General features: G+C 37.8%; 2 protein-coding genes and 1 long non-coding RNA gene across 3 annotated transcripts; 2 read left to right on the top strand and 1 right to left on the bottom strand.

Annotated features, from left to right (window-relative positions):
* The first annotated feature begins 5,446 nt into the window (after positions 1-5,446).
* Positions 5,447-6,322, top strand: LOC125237847 (EKC/KEOPS complex subunit TP53RK). Its single transcript, XM_048145072.1, has one exon. It carries the CDS (start codon positions 5,572-5,574, stop codon positions 6,289-6,291), a length of 720 nt encoding a protein of 239 aa, XP_048001029.1. The 5' UTR covers positions 5,447-5,571; the 3' UTR covers positions 6,292-6,322.
* Positions 6,323-9,951: 3,629 nt separating this feature from the next.
* Positions 9,952-11,192, bottom strand: LOC125237867. The gene is made up of 2 exons (XR_007178380.1): positions 11,136-11,192; positions 9,952-10,337 (listed from the first exon to the last, which is right to left on the bottom strand). It is a non-coding gene; the product is annotated as an uncharacterized LOC125237867 (long non-coding RNA).
* A 753-nt stretch (positions 11,193-11,945) lies between these two features.
* Positions 11,946-16,654, top strand: LOC125238028. The gene is made up of 5 exons (XM_048145309.1): positions 11,946-12,137; positions 12,491-12,620; positions 13,115-13,180; positions 14,314-14,481; positions 16,382-16,654. Exons 1-5 carry the CDS (start codon positions 12,018-12,020, stop codon positions 16,636-16,638), a joined length of 741 nt encoding a protein of 246 aa, XP_048001266.1. The 5' UTR covers positions 11,946-12,017; the 3' UTR covers positions 16,639-16,654.
* The last annotated feature ends 7,544 nt before the right edge of the window (positions 16,655-24,198 follow it).

The following is a 24,198-nucleotide window of genomic DNA, read 5'->3' as shown; positions in this document are numbered from 1 at the left end:
GGGCGGTTCTATAGTAGAAAGTATATCCATAACTATAAAATACCTACTTGATTAAATGTAAAGTGCGGCTTGCGTGTGACGATTTTGTTTCTCGATGCACGTTTCGCCTTAATAAAAAACAGCTGAAACTTTAGTGTAAATTAAAATATATGATGGATGACAATGTGCTTGTTAATTACTAAAAAGTGTTTTGATATTTGTTTTAATTATTTAAATTATAACTCTGTTTAACTAATCTTTAGCAGTAAAAAAAGTAACAAATAACAAAACGCAACTTTGACAGTTTTGACACTGACTGACAGTTAAAATACTTGCCTATTTTTGGCGAATGTGGTTCTGGCCAATTGTAAACAAATAATATATTAATATAACCGTTTTACATAACAATAAAACGATTATTATGTGCCGAGAGAAAGCACAGCGTCGCTTTATGAAGATGCAATGTATTTTCTCACCTATTGTCAGATATTTTTATTCGATTTCTGAACGTTTTTAGCGTTTCTGAACGAATTATCTGTCACCAGAGGGCGCGCGCGCTTTAGACTTGTCATGGCGTACTTCACCAGGAAGAAACTTCCTGCGACGCTGTGCTTTCTCTCGGCACATAATAATCGTTTTATTGTTATGTAAAACGGTTATATTATGTGCCTTAGGAAAGCACAGCGTCGCTTTATGAAGACGTGTTTGTTATCTGCTGGTGACAATTTTACACGCAATTTGATGATAATGTTAATCACTTCATTAGTAAGAATGAACATAAACTGATTAGATGGGAGGCATATCCCTAATTTTTTATTAATATTTTAAGGTACAAAATTAACAGACTTAAAGCAAGGGTCTGTTCTCATACGGACTAAAGTATATTTACAGACTGTTCTAATAGCAATAGCTTATCAGCAGTCCTGTCTCTCATAGCATTTGATCTGAGATATCATGTCTTACCTTAAACACACAATTGATCATGATAGTCAGTAACAATCAAACTAAATGTTACAATGTTTAAGATAGCTTTAAATTATATGTCGCGTACCTGTGCAATCAATCTCTCGGCATTAGTACTTATTTAAATATTGTAGCTCTGCCAACTACCTGTTTGTAGGCAAGCTTCTATAGTAAGTTCCTACAGTCTGCCCAAGGCAGGAGACGGTAGAGCGGTAGTTGCTCAGTGGGCAGCTATGCCCGTACCCTGTACTAAGTACCTACTACTGTAGGTACTACAACTCAAGGTGTCCAGTCTGCACCAAGCTGCAGAACAGTGTAGGAACTTGACTGTAAATAAATAAAATACAGATTTATTACCTTTCTTGCTTTCTGGCACTACTGGCCCAAGGGGGCTTTCCTCAATGGTTATAAGCCCTCACAAATGTGGCAACTTACTTATGGTTGTTGATTGCCCTGGTTACCTACCAGTCTGAGTACCAACTGAAGGTAATTGAAACATGATGGGTACAGTGTTCAAGAACCTGGAATTTCAAGCTTTTCAGAGATTCTTTATTAGATCTCCAATCTTTAGGGATGTGTCATCTTGACTGTCTAAACTATATAATTTAATTTAATTTATTTAATTTTAAGTATATATCTATGTATATAGCCTTAAATATTTTGTATGTATTAGCTAACACAAAGCTAAAGGTACAATACCAGACATACTCTTTATTGTGCACCTCAATACAGAAACAATACAGTAACTTACACTGCAACTTCAGAAGTTGTACACCAACAGGCAGTTGGTCACTAAAGGGCAATTCGTACCAGCCAACCTTTGTGCACTAGGTTATCTTCTCCGTGTGACACCTTGCGTGTCATATACTAGCTTCCGCAGCCTGGGAGGACAAGAGTGAGTTCAGCTGGAGTGATCTGGACCACTGTGAGCAGCATTGCAGATGAGGGCATCTGCAATTCTAACGTCCTAGTTGAGGGACCTTGAAAGCAGTTTCTAACTTTATAACTATTATAACTAGAGGAGGTTTTAGTCCAGAACAGCTGATCTATGTACCTCTGCTTTGGTGTTCTACTGTCTATATTATTTAAAACACTTACATAGAAATAGTCTCATTTTCAATAACACTTTTGTCTTCCTTAGTCTCTTAATATCCTTTGTCCCCCCCCCCCCCCCCCCTTTTTCAGCAGTTGTAGCGTCTCTATCGCTGGGGGAGGTAGGTCTGGCGTCAACTCTATCCACCTCATGAAATCTTTATAACCTGAAATGGTCCACTGTTGTTCTTGACAGCAAGTCTGCCTGACTCAGTGTGTACAACCCGCTAGTGCCCTGAGCACTAAGTGGATTCATCTGGTATTCTAACTCACAAGGGAGAAGGCTAGATTATCGCCTCATCAAGGTTGTTTCACAATTTGTTAACTGTCTCTGAAATTCAATCTGAAGTCTTTTAACACAATGGTTTGATATGGCAGGGTGACCACCTCCGAGGTGGCTGCCAGAGTTAGGTTAGGTGCCTTTCACAACAGGCTATTGTGTAGCAGCTGACAATTGTAGAAAGCAGTCAGTTTGCAATTGTGATGTATGTCTAACAGTAGTAACAGTTGTATGACATCTTATGCTTCATTGATCTGCCATAGCCAAATTGAGAAGCTGTACGAGACTTTGTATAAAAAACTGGCATATAAGCTATGCATATAGTTTTATTTAGCCTTCATAAATGCATTTTAATCTGCTTGCTTTTTCATCTTCAATTAAATTAGTCTTTATGCCATCTTAAACATCACAGTTTAAGCAATTCAGTAGAGTGAATTATTACTGCTGCCTGATGGATAACTCTGACCCACCGTTCTATTATCTAACGTTTCTATCCTCTCTAGAATTCCTTACTTGCAAGTGAGAGTAATGAGTAAACTTTAAGTATCTGGCGCTACTCTTATTGTTGTACATCAGTTCTTTAATCTTTGTTTACACTGTGTATGAATAAAATATATTTATCTGTTCAGGAGTCACAGCCGGTGTTGCAATTCATGTGGTTATTCTCCAGACTTTTCTGGACTGAGAAATAATCTTCTCTTTTCATGCAGGATACTCTATTGATTTATTAGGCATCACCATCAGCTCTGACATAAGCATGAGTTCCATGACACTCAACAAGTTGACACCAGTCCAGATTATCTTCCTAATAATGTCCAACCACACTGTTGTCCGGCCCTACTCAGGACTGCAAAATGCTCAGATGGGACAAGGAATCATGTAGGTTTACTAGCCCAAGGCAACCTCACTCACATGTGGTCTCCGAGACCCAGCATGTTAATCCCTCACAAGGAAAGGTGGTAACGGCAATCAGAACTTTGTTTCGCTAAAATATTGCAAGGTATCTCTTTTGCAGCGTCATCACTACCCAGCTCGTTCTTTCCACATAGAGGTGCTGTGACAAGGAAAGGGCCAAGACAGATGCTGGCAAGGCAGTGTGTCTTTCATAAAGGTCTCCGCGACCCAGAAAGTTAATCCTGCACAAGGGCAGGGTGCCAATAAAAGGCCAAAAGGGAGAAGTACTTATGAGTATCTCTCATATATATTATAGGTGGCACATAAGAGAAATTATTTTCTCTAGTTCTTGCCTTGTCCTATGTTATTCAAACATGGATAAACCATCTCTCTTTCATTCATTATTTACTTAAATCTTCAAGCATAATATACATTTATTTGGTATACTAAACCATACTCAGATCACTCGCTTAATACACTCAAACTCTTCTTCTCTTCTCTCTTAGAATGGGTTAGTTGTTAATTGCTTTACTACAGGTGTTGTGAAAAATAACTGGCTACTCTTGAGTAAAAGATATGCTAGATTTGTCACTGGTGACAACTTTACTGGTTCTGAGCCTGAGCTCATCATATTATCAACTTCATCACAAAACTCTGCCTGTAGTGCAGTGACTGTGTGGTCTTCCATCTAACTTAGTTCTCTTTCTTTTCATCTTTTTCTTAACTCTCCTAGTAAATTATTTAATGAAACCAAGAAGCAACTGAAACATAGGCACAAGCGGGTTATGATATAATTGTCCCGTAGAAATATTAAATTTCTTCCCTTTTGCCATGTTCTGCCTAAAGTTTTACAAACAATTCTAGTGTATTGCTCTCATGGTTGGTTTGAATTCTTCTTAGTAAGGTTCTACTTTTAAATCTTCTTATCTATCTATTATCCTGTAGCATTATTGTTCTTCCAATATCAACATGAATATTCTGTTTTCTACAACTTGCTGTCTTCCACACTTTCTCTTCTGAAATACATGCTGTTCACCTTCCGGGTAGCCTTGTAAATACAATAGTGTAAGTGTAGACCTGTGCGAACCAGTTCATTTTGTCTCAGTATTGCACTAGACAAACTTGCATAACTCTATGTTTTGAGACGTTCATTCCCCTTCTTTAGAGGAAAGTTCTTTGTTTACTGCAAAGTCTCTTAATACTGGTTCATCATACAATTATGTAGCCCCTCTACGTTAGTAGCAGGTCCTTTCTGGAAGGCTTCATAAAGATTACAGAATAATCTTTAATTTCAATTTGACCTTTTCATCTTGTTTCATCTCTGTCACTCTTTAATTCTCCGGAAGGTTCTGCTTAGTGCCTGGATGCTTGTAGTGGCATGGTCGCCAGGAAATCTTGATTTAGAAGCAACAACAGCATTGATTGATAACGGCTTGATGGTTGGCTTCGAGCCAACACTATATCGCCTTACGACCACGACGAGCAGCCTGAAAACGCTGGCTCATGAGAACATGGCGTAGATCGCCGATGCTCTTTCTCACCCGCGAGTCACTAATGTGCTGAAAATGTTGAGTCATGTCTTCTGAGAACATGGCGAGGACCGCCGATGTTCTTTTTCACCCACGAGCAGTTAAAGTGCTGAAAACGCTGGATCATGGCTCATGAGAACATGGCGAAGATGGCCGATGCTCTCTTTCACCCGCGAGCCGCTAATGAGCTGAAAACGCTGGGTCATGGTTCATGATAACATGGCGAGGATCGCCGATGCTCAAAAACACTGGCTCATGAGAGCAAGGCGTGGCAGGCCGACGCGCTTTATACCCTCGAGCCGCCAAATAGCTGTAAATGATGGGCCATCAGCATCATACCTCACGAGAGCAAGGCGTGGGCCGTTACTCTCGTTAGTTTACCCGTAAGGGTAGGTATTCAGGTTCCAACTCCGAGTCGGAAAACGGAACATAAACAGCCCTGAAGCTAGTTTCCGTCTCTGTGGCCTTTTTGTGCTCTTCCGCACTCATATTTCTTATTTTTTCTTCACAATCTCATTTTTCAATACCGATATGGCGGCGAGAAATACACGCAATGACAAGTCTAAAGCGCGCGCGCCCTCTGGTGACAGATAATTCGTTCAGAAACGCTAAAAACGTTCAGAAATCGAATAAAAATATCTGACAATAGGTGAGAAAATACATTGCATCTTCATAAAGCGACGCTGTGCTTTCCTAAGGCACATAATGTATTATTACTGTATTACAATATTCAGACAAACTTTAATTTAAGTAAGCCATTGTTCTAATAAAATTGGAGAACAGTCGTGTTAACCGGTTTATAGGTTAAGTCTACTTCGTCCAAATCATCGAAACATGTGTGATGATTTAAAGATATTGAAGCAAGGAGCCGAAGCGAAGCTGTACATCTGTAATTACATCGGGAAACCTACGCTAATTAAGGAAAGGTTCGAAAAGAAATATCGGCAACCCGAGCTTGATGTCGCTATAACCAAGGAGCGCATAAAAAATGAAGCTAGAGCTATAGTTCGCTGTAAAACTGCCGATGTGAAAACTCCAGCGTTGTATTTGGTAGATTTCGAGCGTCGACGCATATACATGCAGCATTTCACACACAGTATCACCGTGAAAGACTTCATTATCGACATTTTTACAAAACAGCAACAGAATGGCTCGGGCGACGGACCAAACAACCTTGACAAGATCTCCGTATTGATCGGGCAAACTGTGCGAAAATTACATGAAAATAACATCATTCATGGAGATTTAACTACATCAAATATGTTATTAGTCCATAAAAACTCAAGTTCTAATGATAATTGGTTAGACATTGATAATGTGGATTTAGTTATGATTGATTTTGGATTGTCATCCTTCGATACAAGTGCGGAAGATAAAGGTGTGGATTTGTATGTACTGGAGAGGGCTCTGATCAGCACCCACAATGATTACCCGGAGATATTTAGCAAAATCCTGGAAGCGTACAAAAGCTACAGCAAGAATAATGTAAAGGAGATTATTAGCAAGTTTGAGGAAGTCCGGGCTAGGGGGAGGAAGAGGACTATGGTGGGGTAGGGTGGGTTCATAATAAAAAGTTTTAAAATATTTCTTAAATTGTATTTTATTTATAATCTGTATCAATCACAAGGCCTGTAAATTTTGATTATGTGACCTTGGCATTTGAAACAATAGATTAAAATTCTCACGGCAGGGTGGCAGGGTCCGTTTCTAAGCATACAAGTGGTTAATAATGTAATTTAATTGAATGTACTTAGTTCCACAATAACATTCACATTAAATATTTATTAAATTTTAAACTTTAAATTAAAAATAAAAATTGTTAATTTCACCAGCGATTTCATGTGAACATTATCATGTGACTACATCCAATTTTAAATCTTAAGCTTAGCCAACATTTGCTTGACTGGACAGGTCCAAACAGAGGTGCATCTAGAAGACAAAAACTAAAATATGGTAACCATCATGAAAATAAAACCATTTTAATAGATTGTTGAGACCCATTAGTAAATTAACTCACAAAGAACTTCTTAAATCAAATTGACAACTCCTTACAGCTACTGAAATACATGTAAAAATGGTAACTACTAGACAACCATCATCATGTAATAAAAATGATTTGAGAATATCTAAAAATCAGAATCACTCTCCGAGTCCTCACTGTTATCAGTTGTCCAGTCTTCAGAATCTGAGCGCAAATCTTTTTCATATCTCCCAATTATATCATCAATGATGTCATCAGATTTGTATGCCATGTCATAGTAATCATTTTCAGTGTTTTTGACAAGATCAACCCACTTCTGGTATTCTTCCAGAGGGTATTCCGAATACAATTTCATCCAGGCCCTTCTATTGTCCTTCACGGATGCACTGTCATGACTATCTGCAATCTTTTTCTTGATATCATCCCAGACATACTCAAGAGGATTAAGCTCAGCATGAATCGGAGGCATGCGCAGGACAGTGTGTCCGAGGCCTTTCAGTGCTTCGTCAACATGGTAAACGGGTTCCGAATGAGTCTTCCTAACAAGACCTAGCAGGAATACCTTTTCCAAATCCTCCTCATATTCAACATTATGTATCTTCAACCAGTTCTGAACATCAGTTTTAGGTGAAAACATATCTCTTGGTTTTTTGTGCTTCTGAATGCTGTGGTGCCTTGTGCTGCTAATACAAATCACAGAGTTTGGTTCAAACTCATCCTTTAGATTCTCAGTCACCCATTTTTCAAATTTCGAGGTGTTCTCTTCACTGAAGTGATCACCAAACTCGTGGTCAGCTTTAACAGTAGTGAAGGAGCCATTCATCAAACCATTCTTACCTCCCGCGTGAATTATCACCAGACGCTCCTTTTTCGAAATCTTAGTTGGCAATTTCATTCTTAGATAACGATCATGACCTTTGGCAACGTCACTGGATTCCATGTAAGTTTCATGCATGAAATATACGTTCCGATTTTCAACTCGTCACTCCCGGATTTTTCTCAAATATTTAATACGCTTACAACCTAAAGTATGTTTCTCCAAGAGAAGGTGTCTGCGAGATGGCGAACAACATCGAGTATAACGATAGCCGAGCTCATTTAAAAGCTTCTTTAAGTGTTTGGGTTCGAACACGAGCCCTCTCTCTTCTAACATGTAAGCTAACTCACCGAGAGTAGGCACCTCCTTCTCGGTCTCATAAAACTCGAAGACCGTTCTTCTGACGACTCCTGCATTGATGCTGTTCACAACCTTCTTTCTGCTTCTAGAGTTCCTTTGTTCGCAGGATTTTCTTTTATCCTTTAAAGTTTTCTCAGCGTTGTTTTCCATGTTTATAAAATACCGGCCTCCGTTAAACACTTTTGTCAGTGACTTTTAATCTAAACGGTAAACGGAATACTTATCATACGATACGGGTAGTTATTCCACCATGGAGTCACGATTGTCACGAATAATTCGAGTGATTCGAACAAGCCTCCCTAATAAAAAATCGTGTGAAACGCGTATACTCATCCTTGACTTCCTTATGAATTAGATAATGTATTGAAAAGAGACGGATATATGCTAGTTATTTCTCTTTTTGGTAGGTGGTCGCCAGTTTTGTGAGATTTCGTGTTTAGCCAGGGATGTGACTGTGTCGATTTAATTATCGATATATTTTGCACGTGCTTATGTTCTCACCTTAAAAATAATATAAACTTCATACATAACTAATGACACTAAAAATGTATTAAATTTATCACTTTTATTAATATTGAAAATAGGCAAGGTAATGTACAAATTGCGTTTATTATGACTTTTGACTAGACTTAGTCATACATTAATCATTACTTCACTTTCACCCCTCATATAGAGACCTGGGGACAGGCTCTGTTTTAGCTTCTTGGCCTTCTCCTTTTTGGTGGGGTCCAGGGAGTAAACGCGATCATCGCACCTTGAACTTCGTGTTTCCAGTGTTCTTCGGAAATCTAAGAAATATATAAAGTTGAATTTGCAAGATAAGTAAATAACAAGAGAATCATAACTAGAGATGGGCCGAATACGGACTTTACCGAATACGAATATTCGGCCGAACATTCGGTTCAGCTGTTTATTACCGAACCGAACATTCGGCCGAATATTCGGTTGAGCCATGTTTTAAATCCGGGCTTAGAGTTGAAAACGTTTCAATGATTGCTAATGGGTACACATTTATCTTAATGTTCCTATAATTTAGTGTATAAGAAAAAAATCGTTTTTGTTTTTTAAGATACGTTATTCTACTTTTATACAAAATTATTAAATTTTATATTTTAACTCATTTTTAACTTCCTTTGGTAGTTTCTTAGTATTCAGAAATAGGATGTCATTATGTGATGAATTACGAAACAGGTTACGCTATTTATTTACTTCGTTTATTCGGTAAATATTCGGCAATGTAACCGAACTATTCGGCCGAATACGAACACTGAAAAACTTGCCGAATTTGTCGAATACCGAATATTTAACGAATATTCGGCCTATCTCTAATCATAACAAAGAACAATAATCATTCATATCGTTTTTTAGGTATGGATATCGATAGGTTATTATTGCATGGTCGATAAAACACATCACATCACTATGCCAAAAAACATAACCTTTGCGAGTTTGAGAAAACTTCCAAAAAATATGCAAAAATCTATACAGAATTGAATAAGATTTGAACTGTATAAACTACTAATATGTACATTTATATTTCTGTCAGGTCGTATCAATAAATACTATCAAAATTTCAAGAAACTTACCGATGAAATGATATAACCTCTTGCGTGTTTTCTTTTCTTCCTGAATGTGATTTGCAACACTTGATCACACAAGCCATAGTCCGAAATGAAACTTGGAACTATCACAAATATACACTGAGCTAATTTTTCCACGATCTATCAGAAATCCTCACAAAATAAATAAATATCGTCAAGACGACCATTGAAGTCGCGCTAAAAATCCGAACCAATATAATACGACTATGTACAGTTGTCAAAGATGGAGACCGAGTGTGAAATGACAAACGTATATTTAATTTTGCCGTATAATAAATGGACCCCAGGTCCATTTTGACATCAGCATTTAGGGACAACCTTCGAGAAAACGAAAGAAGTTGTAGAATTTTGTCTCATTCGCTCATATAAAAAAGGTAATAGTGTGGTGTGAGTAAGATACATGTCACCGAGCTCTTATTTTAGCATGGCTTCCATGCTTTAGTTATACTTCCGTGGGTAGGTGGTCGCCAGTTTTGTGAGATTTCGTGTTTAGCCAGGGATGTGACTGTGTCGATTTAATTATCGATATATTTTGCACGTGCTTATGTTCTCACCTTAAAAATAATATAAACTTCATACATAACTAATGACACTAAAAATGTATTAAATTTATCACTTTTATTAATATTGAAAATAGGCAAGGTAATGTACAAATTGCGTTTATTATGACTTTTGACTAGACTTAGTCATACATTAATCATTACTTCACTTTCACCCCTCATATAGAGACCTGGGGACAGGCTCTGTTTTAGCTTCTTGGCCTTCTCCTTTTTGGTGGGGTCCAGGGAGTAAACGCGATCATCGCACCTTGAACTTCGTGTTTCCAGTGTTCTTCGGAAATCTAAGAAATATATAAAGTTGAATTTGCAAGATAAGTAAATAACAAGAGAATCATAACTAGAGATGGGCCGAATACGGACTTTACCGAATACGAATATTCGGCCGAACATTCGGTTCAGCTGTTTATTACCGAACCGAACATTCGGCCGAATATTCGGTTGAGCCATGTTTTAAATCCGGGCTTAGAGTTGAAAACGTTTCAATGATTGCTAATGGGTACACATTTATCTTAATGTTCCTATAATTTAGTGTATAAGAAAAAAATCGTTTTTGTTTTTTAAGATACGTTATTCTACTTTTATACAAAATTATTAAATTTTATATTTTAACTCATTTTTAACTTCCTTTGGTAGTTTCTTAGAATTCAGAAATAGGATGTCATTATGTGATGAATTACGAAACAGGTTACGCTATTTATTTACTTCGTTTATTCGGTAAATATTCGGCAATGTAACCGAACTATTCGGCCGAATACGAACACTGAAAAACTTGCCGAATTTGTCGAATACCGAATATTTAACGAATATTCGGCCTATCTCTAATCATAACAAAGAACAATAATCATTCATATCGTTTTTTAGGTATGGATATCGATAGGTTATTATTGCATGGTCGATAAAACACATCACATCACTATGCCAAAAAACATAACCTTTGCGAGTTTGAGAAAACTTCCAAAAAATATGCAAAAATCTATACAGAATTGAATAAGATTTGAACTGTATAAACTACTAATATGTACATTTATATTTCTGTCAGGTCGTATCAATAAATACTATCAAAATTTCAAGAAACTTACCGATGAAATGATATAACCTCTTGCGTGTTTTCTTTTCTTCCTGAATGTGATTTGCAACACTTGATCACACAAGCCATAGTCCGAAATGAAACTTGGAACTATCACAAATATACACTGAGCTAATTTTTCCACGATCTATCAGAAATCCTCACAAAATAAATAAATATCGTCAAGACGACCATTGAAGTCGCGCTAAAAATCCGAACCAATATAATACGACTATGTACAGTTGTCAAAGATGGAGACCGAGTGTGAAATGACAAACGTATATTTAATTTTGCCGTATAATAAATGGACCCCAGGTCCATTTTGACATCAGCATTTAGGGACAACCTTCGAGAAAACGAAAGAAGTTGTAGAATTTTGTCTCATTCGCTCATATAAAAAAGGTAATAGTGTGGTGTGAGTAAGATACATGTCACCGAGCTCTTATTTTAGCATGGCTTCCATGCTTTAGTTATACTTCCGTGGATTCGAATAAAATTACCGCTGGCCAGTTTGACACTTGACAGATTTAAACGGAGGCGATCGAATACTGTCACATTGAATATTTTAGGCTCAAAATTAATTTGTTATAAAAATTATTTTTATATACATAATAAGCAACATGTAACACATAATTAAGATGATACCTAAAATAATATGTTATCAATTTCTTTAATAATATAAATCATATATAAATCATATAATCCGAAACAAATAGTATAAAACAGCAACTGTTTCAAACGCATCTCTACTGTCAAATTTTGAAGGTCAGCTAAACGTCATACATCACGAAAAACAGCTAAAAACTTTGAATTTGAAGAAGCTACAACTTTATCTAATTTTTTGTGTGACATTTGTGTAAAAAGGGGTACCTATAAAAATAAAGACCGTGCCGCGATGGATTCTTGTCGCTGCTGCCTGCAATGTCCCCCGGACAAGGACTTGACGACGCCGTACATACATCTCGGCAAAACAGAGATTTATCTTGAGATGTTGCAAGACTGCTTCGATATAAAGGTAAATATTGCAATTTGGAAAAGATAGACTCTAATTTCCAGGTAAAGCTCGTAAATGGATTAATTCATTTAACACAAAGTTTTTAGAAAACTTTTCCATCAATATTTTTTTCCTGTTCAGATTGTGGTATCATGTCAATAGGTACAGGTCGCGGCAAATAACTTTAGCGCTGACCGTTATTGCGCAGAAGTCAAAAATAGTTCTCTCAGAGGATTACAGGGGGCGAAGGGTATGCATCCCCATGCACAGCTATCCCCTCCACATTTCACTCAACGCTAAACTTACGTGCCGCCACTTAAGCTCAATTCCTGACAATTTAACATGGTTATTAATAAAGGAGTCTACCATTTCAGCTACCAATGGATGGCTCGGGCTCGTGCGGCATCTGCTCTGCGTGCGTGGGCCGCCTGCGAGATGCGAGCGACTTCAAGCTGCAAGTGCAGCGCAGCCAGGCGGAGCTGCCAGAAGTGGCACTTATTAAAGGTGAGCTGGTAGCTCTTAGTTACATGAGCATTACTCACATAACTCACATTGGATGTTTAACACATTCAACACCAAGAACCCGATTGGTGGGCACCTGTGAACCTTGCTCAGATGCCAGAGGACTCGCTGGGTCTTACAAGTTCTTGTCATACAAGCGGGCGGTTATAAATTGGCACATCCAGCCTCCAACACTAAAAAATATTAGAGATTTTTTATCTTTGTCGGTCACATCATGAGATCACCAATGCATAATATGGAGAAGTGTATCATCTTGGGGCGAATGAATGGTAAACGCGCTTGGGGTGGGGCTCGTAAGAGATGGTCTGACTGTGTGAAGAAGTCGACTGGCGGCAGCCTATACCGTGCAGTCCACATGGCTTATGACCGCGTTCAATGGAGACACGCTACTTGTGGTCGCGATCCTCAGCATTGAGGGAACGAGGAAGAAGAATCTTTGTCTAATATTTTTAACATTGATTTTCTGTCTTTTTCAGTGGAGAATGCTAAGACTGAACTTTTTGATGTTGCAGAAGAAGATAACTCTGTTTCTAGTATGTTATGTAAGTGCTCATTTCATTCCATTTACTATTTTCTAATATTTTAGATTTTCATCGATTATTTTGTCCTTGAAGCAATTTTTTCACATTAAAAAAATGTAAGTTTCCTTTTGCATAAGTTTGTATAATATGTAAACTTCTTCTTTGCATCCTGTTGCCCTCTGCTGGGGTGTAGGGCTCGAATCATATTTCTCCATTTCCTCCGGTCTTGGGCAGTTTGGGTAGTGCATAGTTACCCGCTAAGCCGAGATCATACATACACACATATAATCACGCCTGTATCCCATAAAGGGGTAAGCAGAGCACATGAACTACAAAAGTTTCAGTGCCACTCTTGGCAAAAAGGGGTTGATAAAAATCGATGATGTGCCATTTGCATGCGGTTTCCTCACGATGTTTTCCTTCACCGAAAAGCGACTGGTAAATATCAAATGACATTTCGCACATAAGTTCAGATAAACTCATTGGTACGAGCTGGGTTCGAACCCGCGACCTCCGGATCGTAAGTTGCACGCTCTTACCACTAGGCCACCAGCGCTTGTCCTATGTATAAATAAAAAAAAAAAAAAAAAAAAAAAAAAAAAAAAAATAGCCTTTATTATTGAAGTTTCATTTAACTACATTTTTTTTTTTTTTTTTTTTTTTTTTTTACTCATTTACATCGGCAACTCCAACTCGTCCTTTGACGAAGGCCTCCTCCAAAGTCCTCCACTGGTTCCTGTCTCTTGCCACAGTCATCCATGTATAATTATTTTAATTAAATAAAAAAAAAACCTATAATATTTATTTATTTAATTAAAATAATTTTAATAAAATAAAATAATAAAAAAAAAATAGCCTTTATTTCAGACGTTTTGTTACATTTCATTTTGTTGTTGACACTCATAATATATTATATTTCCTAGTTTTTGTCTGTATGCCTTTTGTAGGCAAAGGCCTCCCCTAACTCCTTCCATTTGTCTCTGTCTTTTGTTATTGTAGTCCAGGAACTTCCTGCTGCACGCTTTATCTCATCTTCCCATCTTCTTCTTGGCCTGCTACGTTTCCTCTTTTTTCTTTAAATCTTTAAAAAATAATTATAAGTATTAGTATTTAACATTAAAGAGTCCAAACATCTTTTTATTCCCTGCATTCAGGCCAGGAGCGACTCCGCAGCGATGAGGGGGGGACTATATCTCCCGAAAGAAAAACATACGCCTGTGAGCACTGCCAGAAAAGCTACCGAAAAAGATCTACTCTTAATAAGCATAAGGAAAAGATTCACCAAATATACCGACCACCACCGACGACCGCTTGTGGTTTTTGTAAGTTTATTTCAAACTTAATCTCTTATATATCACGATAATTGTAAGAGAAGATGGTATTTCTTCTTTCATATGTGCCGTATGCGAGTAAGTATTACATAATATAGGTAACAAAGACACTTTGCAAAATCATGTAATGAGATGCGAGAAAAAAAATATACAGGGTGAAGTAAGAAGGACCTTTTAAACTTTGCATTTTTGAGGTCATAATGTGAGAAATCGTGAAAAAAGAAATGTATGAAGCAGCCAAAATTATTTTTTCAGTACAGATGGTCGTTTTTTTACGCACTAGTGCGAGAAGTGGTTCATTATATGCCAGGTCGAAACTTCGGAGGCTCATCTGTACTCAGCAAGCTTCGTGGCCTAAACATGGTACTCGATTGAATAGCTTTGTATTAAATCACGATTGTATAAAATACTATTGCGATTTCATCATTGGTCCCATGATAAAAGTTGTTCAGTATGACCACAAAAGCCACCATGCAAAGTTTGAATTCTCCTTTTTATTTCACCGTATAGAGCTGCAGCCGCCGATAAACTCAACAATTACTGAACCGATTTTCATTCACCTAAAAATCATTTAATACTATTTTGGTAGCAAACAAGCGTACGGCCCGCCTGATGGAAAGCGGTCACCGTAACCTGTAACCTATGGACGCCTGCAACTCAAAGAGTGTTACATGCGCGTTGCCACCCCATTAGAAACTTGTACATTCCCTTTTGCTGTGTTAAAGACACAGTAAAAAGGAGTGCACAAGTTCCAAGGAGGGTTCGGGTTGCCGACGACTCAAAGGACAATAGACGGAATAAGTCAGTTCCGTAAGTCCTCCCGTCATCAGCACACCGCACCCTCGTTGAGCTCTGGTAGCCTTACTCACCGGCAGGAACACAACACTATGAGTAGGGTCTAATGCTATTTACTAGATTATATCAGACTTCAGGTAGGTATATAATTTGTTTTCCCGGCAAGACAACTACAACTTTACCAGTGCAAACTGCAAACACACAGGATAAAAGCCATACACATGCAAACACTGATTACAAGTGCATGGATGTAACAAAGTTGCAGATATAGTGCGAAAAGGGTTTCCTTTGAAATCCTTCCGACATCCGATATCGGATCGGATATTGTGAAAACGCACTAAGTGTGCCAGGTATTTATGCAACCTTATTTTTGTTCGATGCAATTGGCAGGCACTCTCAGAAATGTCTCCCAACATCTGTGTCACAACACAAAATACAAAGAGCAGCCATAGAGTTTAATTTTTGTAATTAAATTTAAATTTTATTTTATAATTTAAATCAAATGTAATTTTAATTTAATTTTATTTATTGCTGACATTTCTGACATTTTTATATCTTGACTTATAATTATAATATAATTATATTTATTTGAATTTTAAGTAGCCTAGGACTTAATAGTAATATATGTTATAGTGGAATTCTAATTTAATCTGTGAGTTTTTATGATTTTATCTTTTAAAATGCTATAATATAAACAGAAAAAAATGTCAGCATTGTCGCAAATATAATTTTAATTTTTGAAACTGGTGGTAAATAAAGTTTTTTTTTTAAACTGTGATCTATTTTAATTGTACTGTTATTTTAATTGGACCATATGTTGTCTGCAATAAACGGATTTATTATTATTTGTCTTTTCCAGTTCTCGGGACCATGGGGTCCCGGACTTTTGGGAGGCGTGCGTGGGGCCGAAGCCAACAGCGCAGAGGCCCTTTAAGACAGTTTAATTTATTATTATAACCGATGTGACAATGGTTGACGCTGCACAGACGAGCGATAGGGAAACCTAGACGTTTACGTTATCGACGTTTGCGATTGACACATTGGGAAAACTTTATTTTTCCTCAATTTTTAATCTTTTCTGCATGTTTTTCTTTAGGGACTGACCAGACGCTCTCAGAAATATCTCCCAACGTCTGCGCCAGCCACCCACATAGAACACAGCCATACTGGTGGTCGTCAAAGATCGCGGAGCTCCGTACCGCAAGTAACAAGGCTCGACGAGCGTACACCCGCTGTAGGCGACGGCGACATACGGCGGAAGAAGAAGATATACTATACACAGCTTATAAGGCTGCCAAGGAGATACTTAAGGCCGAAATTGCTAGAAGGAAAGTCGAGGTGCTAGAGACGTAAGTTCTTCTCAAGCGCGGATCCAGCATCGTGCTCAGGGGGGGGGGTCACGTGGTAAAGGCCCAGGCCCCGGAGGGGGGGTCACGTGGTCTATTTGTATGGCCAACCTAGGCTCCAGGGGGGGGTCATGGCTCCCATGACCCCCCCCTAGATCCGCGCATGGTTTTTCTACCGTTCAGGTCGGAATCTGTTGAGGTTAGATACCACTATTGTTTTTTTCACATCTCCTAAAGGGATTTTTCTTTCCTCCTAAGGGGAATCAAAATGACACGATTTTTCTGCCTAGGATGGATTTAAAAAATGTCATAAAACATGAAATCAATGACTATTTACAATTGTAAAAACTACCCTTGTAAATATCATATTATTGTCAGCTGTATTTGTAATGTTTTGCTACACCCTTTCCAGGGTCCATTATGTATATATTATGCCCATGTAACATATTGGAATGCAAATAAAGATCTATCTATCTGTATTCGAATATGATTGGACCAACTCTATGTAAAAAAAACCGGCCAAGAGCGTGTCGGGCCACGCTCAGTGTAGGGTTCCGTAGTTATCCGTATTTTTGTCAAAAACTACTGAACCTATCAAGTTCAAAACAATTTTCCTAGAAAGTCTTTATAAAATTCTACTTTTGTGGATTTTTTCATATTTTTTAAACATATGGTTCAAAAGTTAGAGGGTTGTGGGGGACACTTTTTTATCCTTTAGGAGCGATTATTTCCGAAAATATTAAAATTATCAAAAAACGATTTTATTTTTTATTTTATTTTCATTTATTTATTCCTTATATTAACACTTACAGTCTAGCTACACATGTTAAAGGAGTGACAGTTTACAAAGTTAGTTACTTAATTACAACATAAAATGTTAACCTATTGTAATTGAGCTCGGCGTCGTTATGGATTCCAGGTATCTGCTACTGACTATCATAAAATAGGTCTCGGTACTATGGAATATGTCCAGATTGCTGTCGCTGTCCAAGATATCATTGAGGAGTGTGAGTGCGCGGTGCAGCGGAGAGTGCGATAATGCACGCGTCCGAGTCACTGGGAGCGCAAACAGCGCGCGGCGACGTGGACGCAGCTGAATGGTGTTGTGTAGCACAGGCACTCGAAACGGAATAAGCTTTAGCAATTGAGGGTTATGCGATTGACCCCGGATTAGGTGGTAAAAGTATTTTATTAGTGTTATATTTCTTCTGGCTTCAAGAGTAGTGCAGCTGACCATGCCCAGTATAAATAAACTAGGGTACATGTGAGGATAATAGCCGTAAAGTTTGTAATATAGGTTACGAATGAACGATTTTTGTACCTTTTCTAACATAAGTACGAATTGCTGTTCGTGAGGACTCCAGATTATTGCATTGGTCTCAAGTCTGCTTCGTACATACGCGTTGTATAGCATTCTGAGGGCAGTCTGAGCATTAAAAGATTTGGACTGGCGTATTACGAAGCCTAGGCATTTTCTAGCTGCCTTACAGGCGCTAACTATGTGGTCATTGAAAGTAAGCTGCTCATCAAATATTGTACCAAGATCACGAACGGATGTGACTTGCTGCAGAGAGTTACTCTCGATCAGGTATTTAAATTGCTGAGGTTGTCGGGCACGGGTAAACGACATGAAAGAACATTTTTTTACGTTTAAGGACAGCTTGTTATAGATACTCCAATTACAGACACTGTCAATATCCCGCTGCAACCGTACACAGTCTTCCAAGACACCAACTGGTTTGACTAATTTGAGGTCATCAGCAAACATTAAGCACGTGGAGTACTTAATATTTGCTGGCAGGTCGTTAACTAGGATTAAGAAGAGGAGGGGGCCCAAACTACTACCTTGTCCTATTCCTGACAGTACAGGGTACAGATTTGACCTACATTGTTCGTATTGCACATACTGTTGCCTACCCGACAAGTAAGAGGCTAGTAAAGTTAAGAGCCGATAGGAAAATCCAGCTACGGCCAATTTTCTTAGTAGTATGTCATTGTCCACTGAGTCAAAGGCTTTTCTATAGTCAAAATAGGCAACATCTACCTGTTTTTTATCCTCAAGGCTATTGGCTAGCAACGTAGTCGCGTTCATAAGGTTCGATGAGGTCGAGCGATTGGATAGAAATCCATGCATTTTAGTAAACCCTTATTCATTTTTAAAACCTATCCAACAATATATCACACGTTGGGGTTGGAATGAAAAATAATATCAGTCCCCACTTTATATGTAGGAGGGGCGGGGGGGGGGGGGTACCCTAATAAAACATTATTTCAATTTTTTATTTTTGCACTTTGTTGGCGTGATTGATATACATATTGGTACCAAATTTCAGCTTTCTAGTGCTAACGGTTACTGAGATTATCCGCGGACGGACGGACAGACGGACAGATAGACATGGCGAAACTATAAGGGTTCCTAGTTGACTACGGAACCCTAAAAAGAGACACGTACGGTTAACATCAGTTAACGATTCGCGTTTTAATATCTATCTTGCTCGCACTTATGCGATCTCTATAAGAGCAGAAGCCGTAGGGTAAAAGCCGAATCGTTAACGGTTTTTAATCGCACATTAAATTAAAGAAATAAAACGGTCCAAACTTGACATCACATTTTAATTTTAATAATAAGGCTTCAATGTACTCATCATAACTCTTTTCCGCCCACGCGTTAAACTAAGATAGTAATCCTTCTCAACTCGGGTCTTGAACTCCTTAAACAGCCCAGGTGCCTCCGTCGGTTCCCGTGTCGCCATTTCCAAATCCATCTTCAAATTATCGAAGATCCTTTCTGTAGCTCTCACAGGCAAAGGCTTCGGATGTAAGAGCAACTCTTCTGCTGCTTTTATCCTTATTCTTTCCCATAACAGTTGCTGCCTTTTACTGAATTGTGAATTAGGAGGATTAACCAAGTCGAATCGTTGTCGTAATTTCTCATTTGCTATCAATTTGCTGACTGATTCTAAAACTAGATCTCTGTCCTTTCTTTTATCTTTTTCGTCAATCTTCTTATTGATTATACTTTTAAAGTTAACCGCTCTTACTGATCTCGATTTTGGTTTCTGATTTTGATTATTTGCTGTAGTTGTTTTTGTTTCCTTCGATGATTTTTGAGGTTTGCCTAATAAGCCTCTAAATCCTTGTTTGCTCCTCTCAGTCTGATTTAAGTTAGGTTTTTTCGACATGATCAGCTGCACTAATTCTGAAGCAGATATAGTTAAATAAGGATTAACTAGTGTTTTATCTTCCCTCATTTTAGTATATTTTTTATTATTCTTTTCAAGGATTGGTTTGAGGACATCAAAGACGACATGTTTGTTGGTTTCCTTAAACTTTGATGGTGTTTTGGTTGCAATAGTTCTTCTCCTCGATGGGGCATTTACATCGGCTAGTTTCAACATATGATCAAGTTTCGCTGTGACTAGGGAAGGGACTGTCGGGCCTCTATGTACTTTGGCTTTGGTACGGTATTGAGACAGTATTTTTTTCAGTTCGTTAGTGGGCAATGAAGTCGCTGATATTGAGTGTAAAATGAAGATTGGTACCTGAAAAGACATTTACGTTACAGCATTTTTAACACATAAGTCTAGCGGCAGTATGGATGGTGTGCCCTTTGAAAGTTTCCTGAATTAATCAAAATGATGCTTCCATGATAAAGAATTCCAGATCAATTTTTTATAACATAACATTCGCAAAATTACAGCCTTGTACGAGTTTGGAACTCACTGCACGTGGATAGATACTACAGAGCGCTCTACCAACTGAACCACCTAAATATCATCCCTATAATCGGCGAATTTTTCCACTGTATGGATCAATGGGACCCCTAGCGACATCTACCGTGAGTTTAACTTATCAAACGATGTTTTTATTCCGCAAATTAAACTGACAATTTTTTTTTAATCCTTCCGATAACAATGTTCCACGTGGTTATAACTGATGTTGTAATATGTAGCTAAGTACCTAAGCTAGGCAGTTACTTACCTATAGGTAAACGGTCAAGCAAATCTTGTGAGACTATAAAACCTTCGCCCCTGGGCATTTTTGCGATCAATCACCAAAAATATTTTTTCTAAGGTAGGTAAATTTTATGTTTTTCCTACTCAGAATCACGAGCCCTTTCGATGTAGGAATACAAGTGACAAAAAAATTGTCCCAAAATTTTCTATTAGGTATTTTGCATACTTTCCACTTTGTAACCGCTGTACAAAGTATGTGAAAAATGGTAACGAAGTGGAAAAATTAAATTGAGGACGCTTTTTTAGGGTTCCGTAGTCAACTAGGAACCCTTATAGTTTCGCCATGTCTGTCTGTCCGTCCGTCCGTCCGTCCGTCCGTCCGTCCGTCCGTCCGTCCGTCCGTCCGTCCGTCCGTCCGTCCGTCCGTCCGCGGATAATCTCAGTAACCGTTAGCACTAGAAAGCTGAAATTTGGTACCAATATGTATTTAAATCACGCCGACAAAGTGCAAAAATAAAAAATGGAAAAAAATGTTTTATTAGGGTACCCCCCCTACATGTAAAGTGGGGGCTGATATTTTTTTTCATTCTAAACCCAACGTGTGATATATTGTTGGATAGGTATTTAAAAATGAATAAGGGTTTACTAAGATCGTTTTTTGATAATATTAATATTTTCGGAAATAATCGCTCCTAAAGAAAAAAAAAGTGCGTCCCCCCCCTCTAACTTTTGAACCATATGTTTAAAAAATATGAAAAAAATCACAAAAGTAGAACTTTATAAAGACTTTCTAGGAAAATTGTTTTGAACTTGATAGGTTCAGTAGTTTTTGAGAAAAATACGGAAAACTACGGAACCCTACACTGAGCGTGGCCCGACACGCTCTTGGCCGGTTTTTTTACCTAGTAGGTTCGAAGGGGCTCTTGAGTAGGAAAAAACGTTATATTTACCTATTTTGGAAAAAAGTTTTGAATCTTTTTTCGCGGAAATGCCCACCTATATTTTTCAGCCGCCAAGATGTGCTTGGCCGTCAATATTCTATGAAATACGTACCAATACATAAACAGCATAGATATATCCCACCATTTTATCCACTAAGGTGGTCTAACTTTATCACTTAAAAAGTTTAAATAATAGTTATATTTCTGCAGTGTGGTTATACTCGTATTCGGAAATATTATCAATGTGTACAGTCCCACTATAAAATGCGGAATGAAATAAAAATAAACTATACGACGGTTTTATACGCGATAGTATTATTCATCGAATCAAAACTACAGCTATTGTTTACGTGTTTAGACAATAACGTTATAACAATATAAACACGGAATTCCTTTTATGACTGCTGTTTTATAATATTTTGGCGACTCTTAGGTTAGTCAATATTTCTTGTTTATGTTTTGGGTTGTGTAATTAGTTGAAAAATAAATAAGACTCTATACAGGGTGGCCCATTCAAATCGGTCAGTATGGGAAAGTCTGAAACTATAAGACATACGAAGATTTGTTACTTTAGGAACCATGTCACCGATTTTGATAGGAAAAAGATAAAAAAAAACTGCATTCATACAATTAAAAAAAAAGTGTACCCAGCTGGGGAATCGAACCCGGTTGTTTTGAAAAAATAAACTTACACTATTTCTATTCAGATATCGTTTGTGTAGGTCTTAAGCAGTAAATATCTCTAAGAAACATAATGTCTAAAATGAATAAAATGCATTTTTTTCACATACTTTAATTTATCATAGTAGGTGTTCAAAGTGACCACCGTCTTTTTCAATACAATATTCAACACGTCTAGGTAACGATCTTACTATTGCATTTTGTATCTTCATGTGGTGAATCTGCGTTAAAGTTGACTCTATGGCTACTTTTAGGTCTTCAACGGTGTTATAGCTATTTTTGTACACTGTTGTAAAGATGAAGTGAACTTGCTGAATATTGTAACGGTGGTCACTTTTGTTCATGTAAGTGTCTGTGTACATGTTGTGTTAGTGTGAGCAAGTCTCTATGTGTATGTATCTGTATGACAGTCGCAGCAAACATATAAATTTTTCAATAGTGTTATTTGTATTTTAAAAACATAGTGGCAGAAGTACGCAATGCAACCAAAACGAAGAAATATATATATATATATATATACATTTAAAAAGAAAGAGGAGTTTCAGCCTTTTTCTTTTTGCTCCTTTAAAAGGTGTATTCGATACTTATGCTTGAAATTTAGTTTGGTTCTTAAACGACGAATGGGTGGAGGAATATTGTTCCAGCATTTACTTGCACGGTACCGAAAACTCCCCCTAAAAGCAGCAGAACTGTGTCTGGGTACCCGTAGTACGGCCGCTCTTGACGATCGAGGTTGGTGGTGGGTATTAGAGTGCCATACAAGTTTTTTAAAGAGATACGAGGGCTGTTTCGTTTGGACGGTATCGAATAGCAAGCATGCAAACATAAGTTCTTGTCGAGCAGCCATTTTTAACATATCCGAGTTATTTAAATATGGCGTTATGTGTGTCCTAGGTGGTATTTTGAAGCAATATCTAGCGCAAGCATTTTGTACTCTTTGAATGAGACGCTGTGAACGGGCCAAAAGGCATGAGCCATATGCTGTGAGACAATAATTAATTTTAGATAACACTAATGATTCACAGAGTCTCAGTCGAAGGTCGACGCTGAGAAAGTTACGGATGTTATATAAAAGCTTCAAACGATATAAACAGTTTCGTACAGTTTCCACTACGTGATTTTCGAAGCGCAGATTAGTGTCAAACAAAAGTCCTAGATTTCTTGCTTCATCAGAAATAGTGTAAGTTTATTTTTTCAAAACAACCGGGTTCGATTCCCCAGCTGGGTACACTTTTTTTTAATTGTATGAATGCAGTTTTTCTTTTTATCAAAATCGGTGACATGGTTCCTAAGAACAAATCTTCGTATGTCTTACAGTTTCAGACTTTCCCATACTGACCGATTTGAATGGGCCACCCTGTATAGTACATAGGTACCTTGATGAGCCAAATCGAATACACTGCAAAACGAGTTGAACGATTCATTTTATATGTACCTAACTAACTACCTAAACGTTTTTCTAACCTACTTGCTAAATAGATATGTCGATGTCGAAAACGGGGTGAATTGAAATTGCAGGGGCGACTTTGAAAGTGTAGGTTTCATTACATACTGTAATTTACATACAGACATGTAATCACGCCTGGCCCCGTAGCCGAATGGCATTTCTCCGACGCCAAACGAAAGCGATACGCCGCTGGCTCTGTCGCGCCAATACGCAAGCGCGATAGAGATAGATATCTACTAGCGCTTCGTTTCGTGAGCGTTTCGTGAGCGATTGTGCCATTCGGCTAGCCACCCTGTATCCCATAAAAGGGCAGGTAGAGCACATGAAACTACTAAAGTTTCCGTACCTAGACCTACCCACTCTTGGCAACTATTTTACATTAAGTGAAATAACAAATTTCTTTTTGAGATTTTTTTTATATTGTGAAAAACGAATTTTGATATCGTGAAAAATAAATCTACCTATGTTTTACGTATTTTGATCATAGTTTGTAATCCTACTTTTTATAAAGATTCAGGGCTGAGGGTTAGCAAAAAAGCCTG

The sequence above is a fragment of the Leguminivora glycinivorella genome, chromosome 22, assembly GCF_023078275.1.
Source record: "Leguminivora glycinivorella isolate SPB_JAAS2020 chromosome 22, LegGlyc_1.1, whole genome shotgun sequence".
NCBI lineage: Eukaryota > Metazoa > Arthropoda > Insecta > Lepidoptera > Tortricidae > Leguminivora > Leguminivora glycinivorella.
The sequence above is the reverse complement of the archived record's forward strand: the minus strand, read 5'-3'. Positions and strand labels throughout refer to the sequence as shown.

Excerpts from the sequence above, each read along its gene's own strand:
- LOC125237847 (XM_048145072.1), top strand. The coding sequence starts at position 5,572 with ATGTGTGATGATTTAAAGATATTGAAGCAAGGAGCCGAAGCGAAGCTG.
- LOC125238028 (XM_048145309.1), top strand. The coding sequence starts at position 12,018 with ATGGATTCTTGTCGCTGCTGCCTGCAATGTCCCCCGGACAAGGACTTG. Across the intron at positions 12,138-12,490 it reads AAGACTGCTTCGATATAAAG|CTACCAATGGATGGCTCGGG; the intron begins GTAAATATTGCA and ends CTACCATTTCAG. Across the intron at positions 14,482-16,381 it reads GACGACCGCTTGTGGTTTTT|GGACTGACCAGACGCTCTCA; the intron begins GTAAGTTTATTT and ends GTTTTTCTTTAG.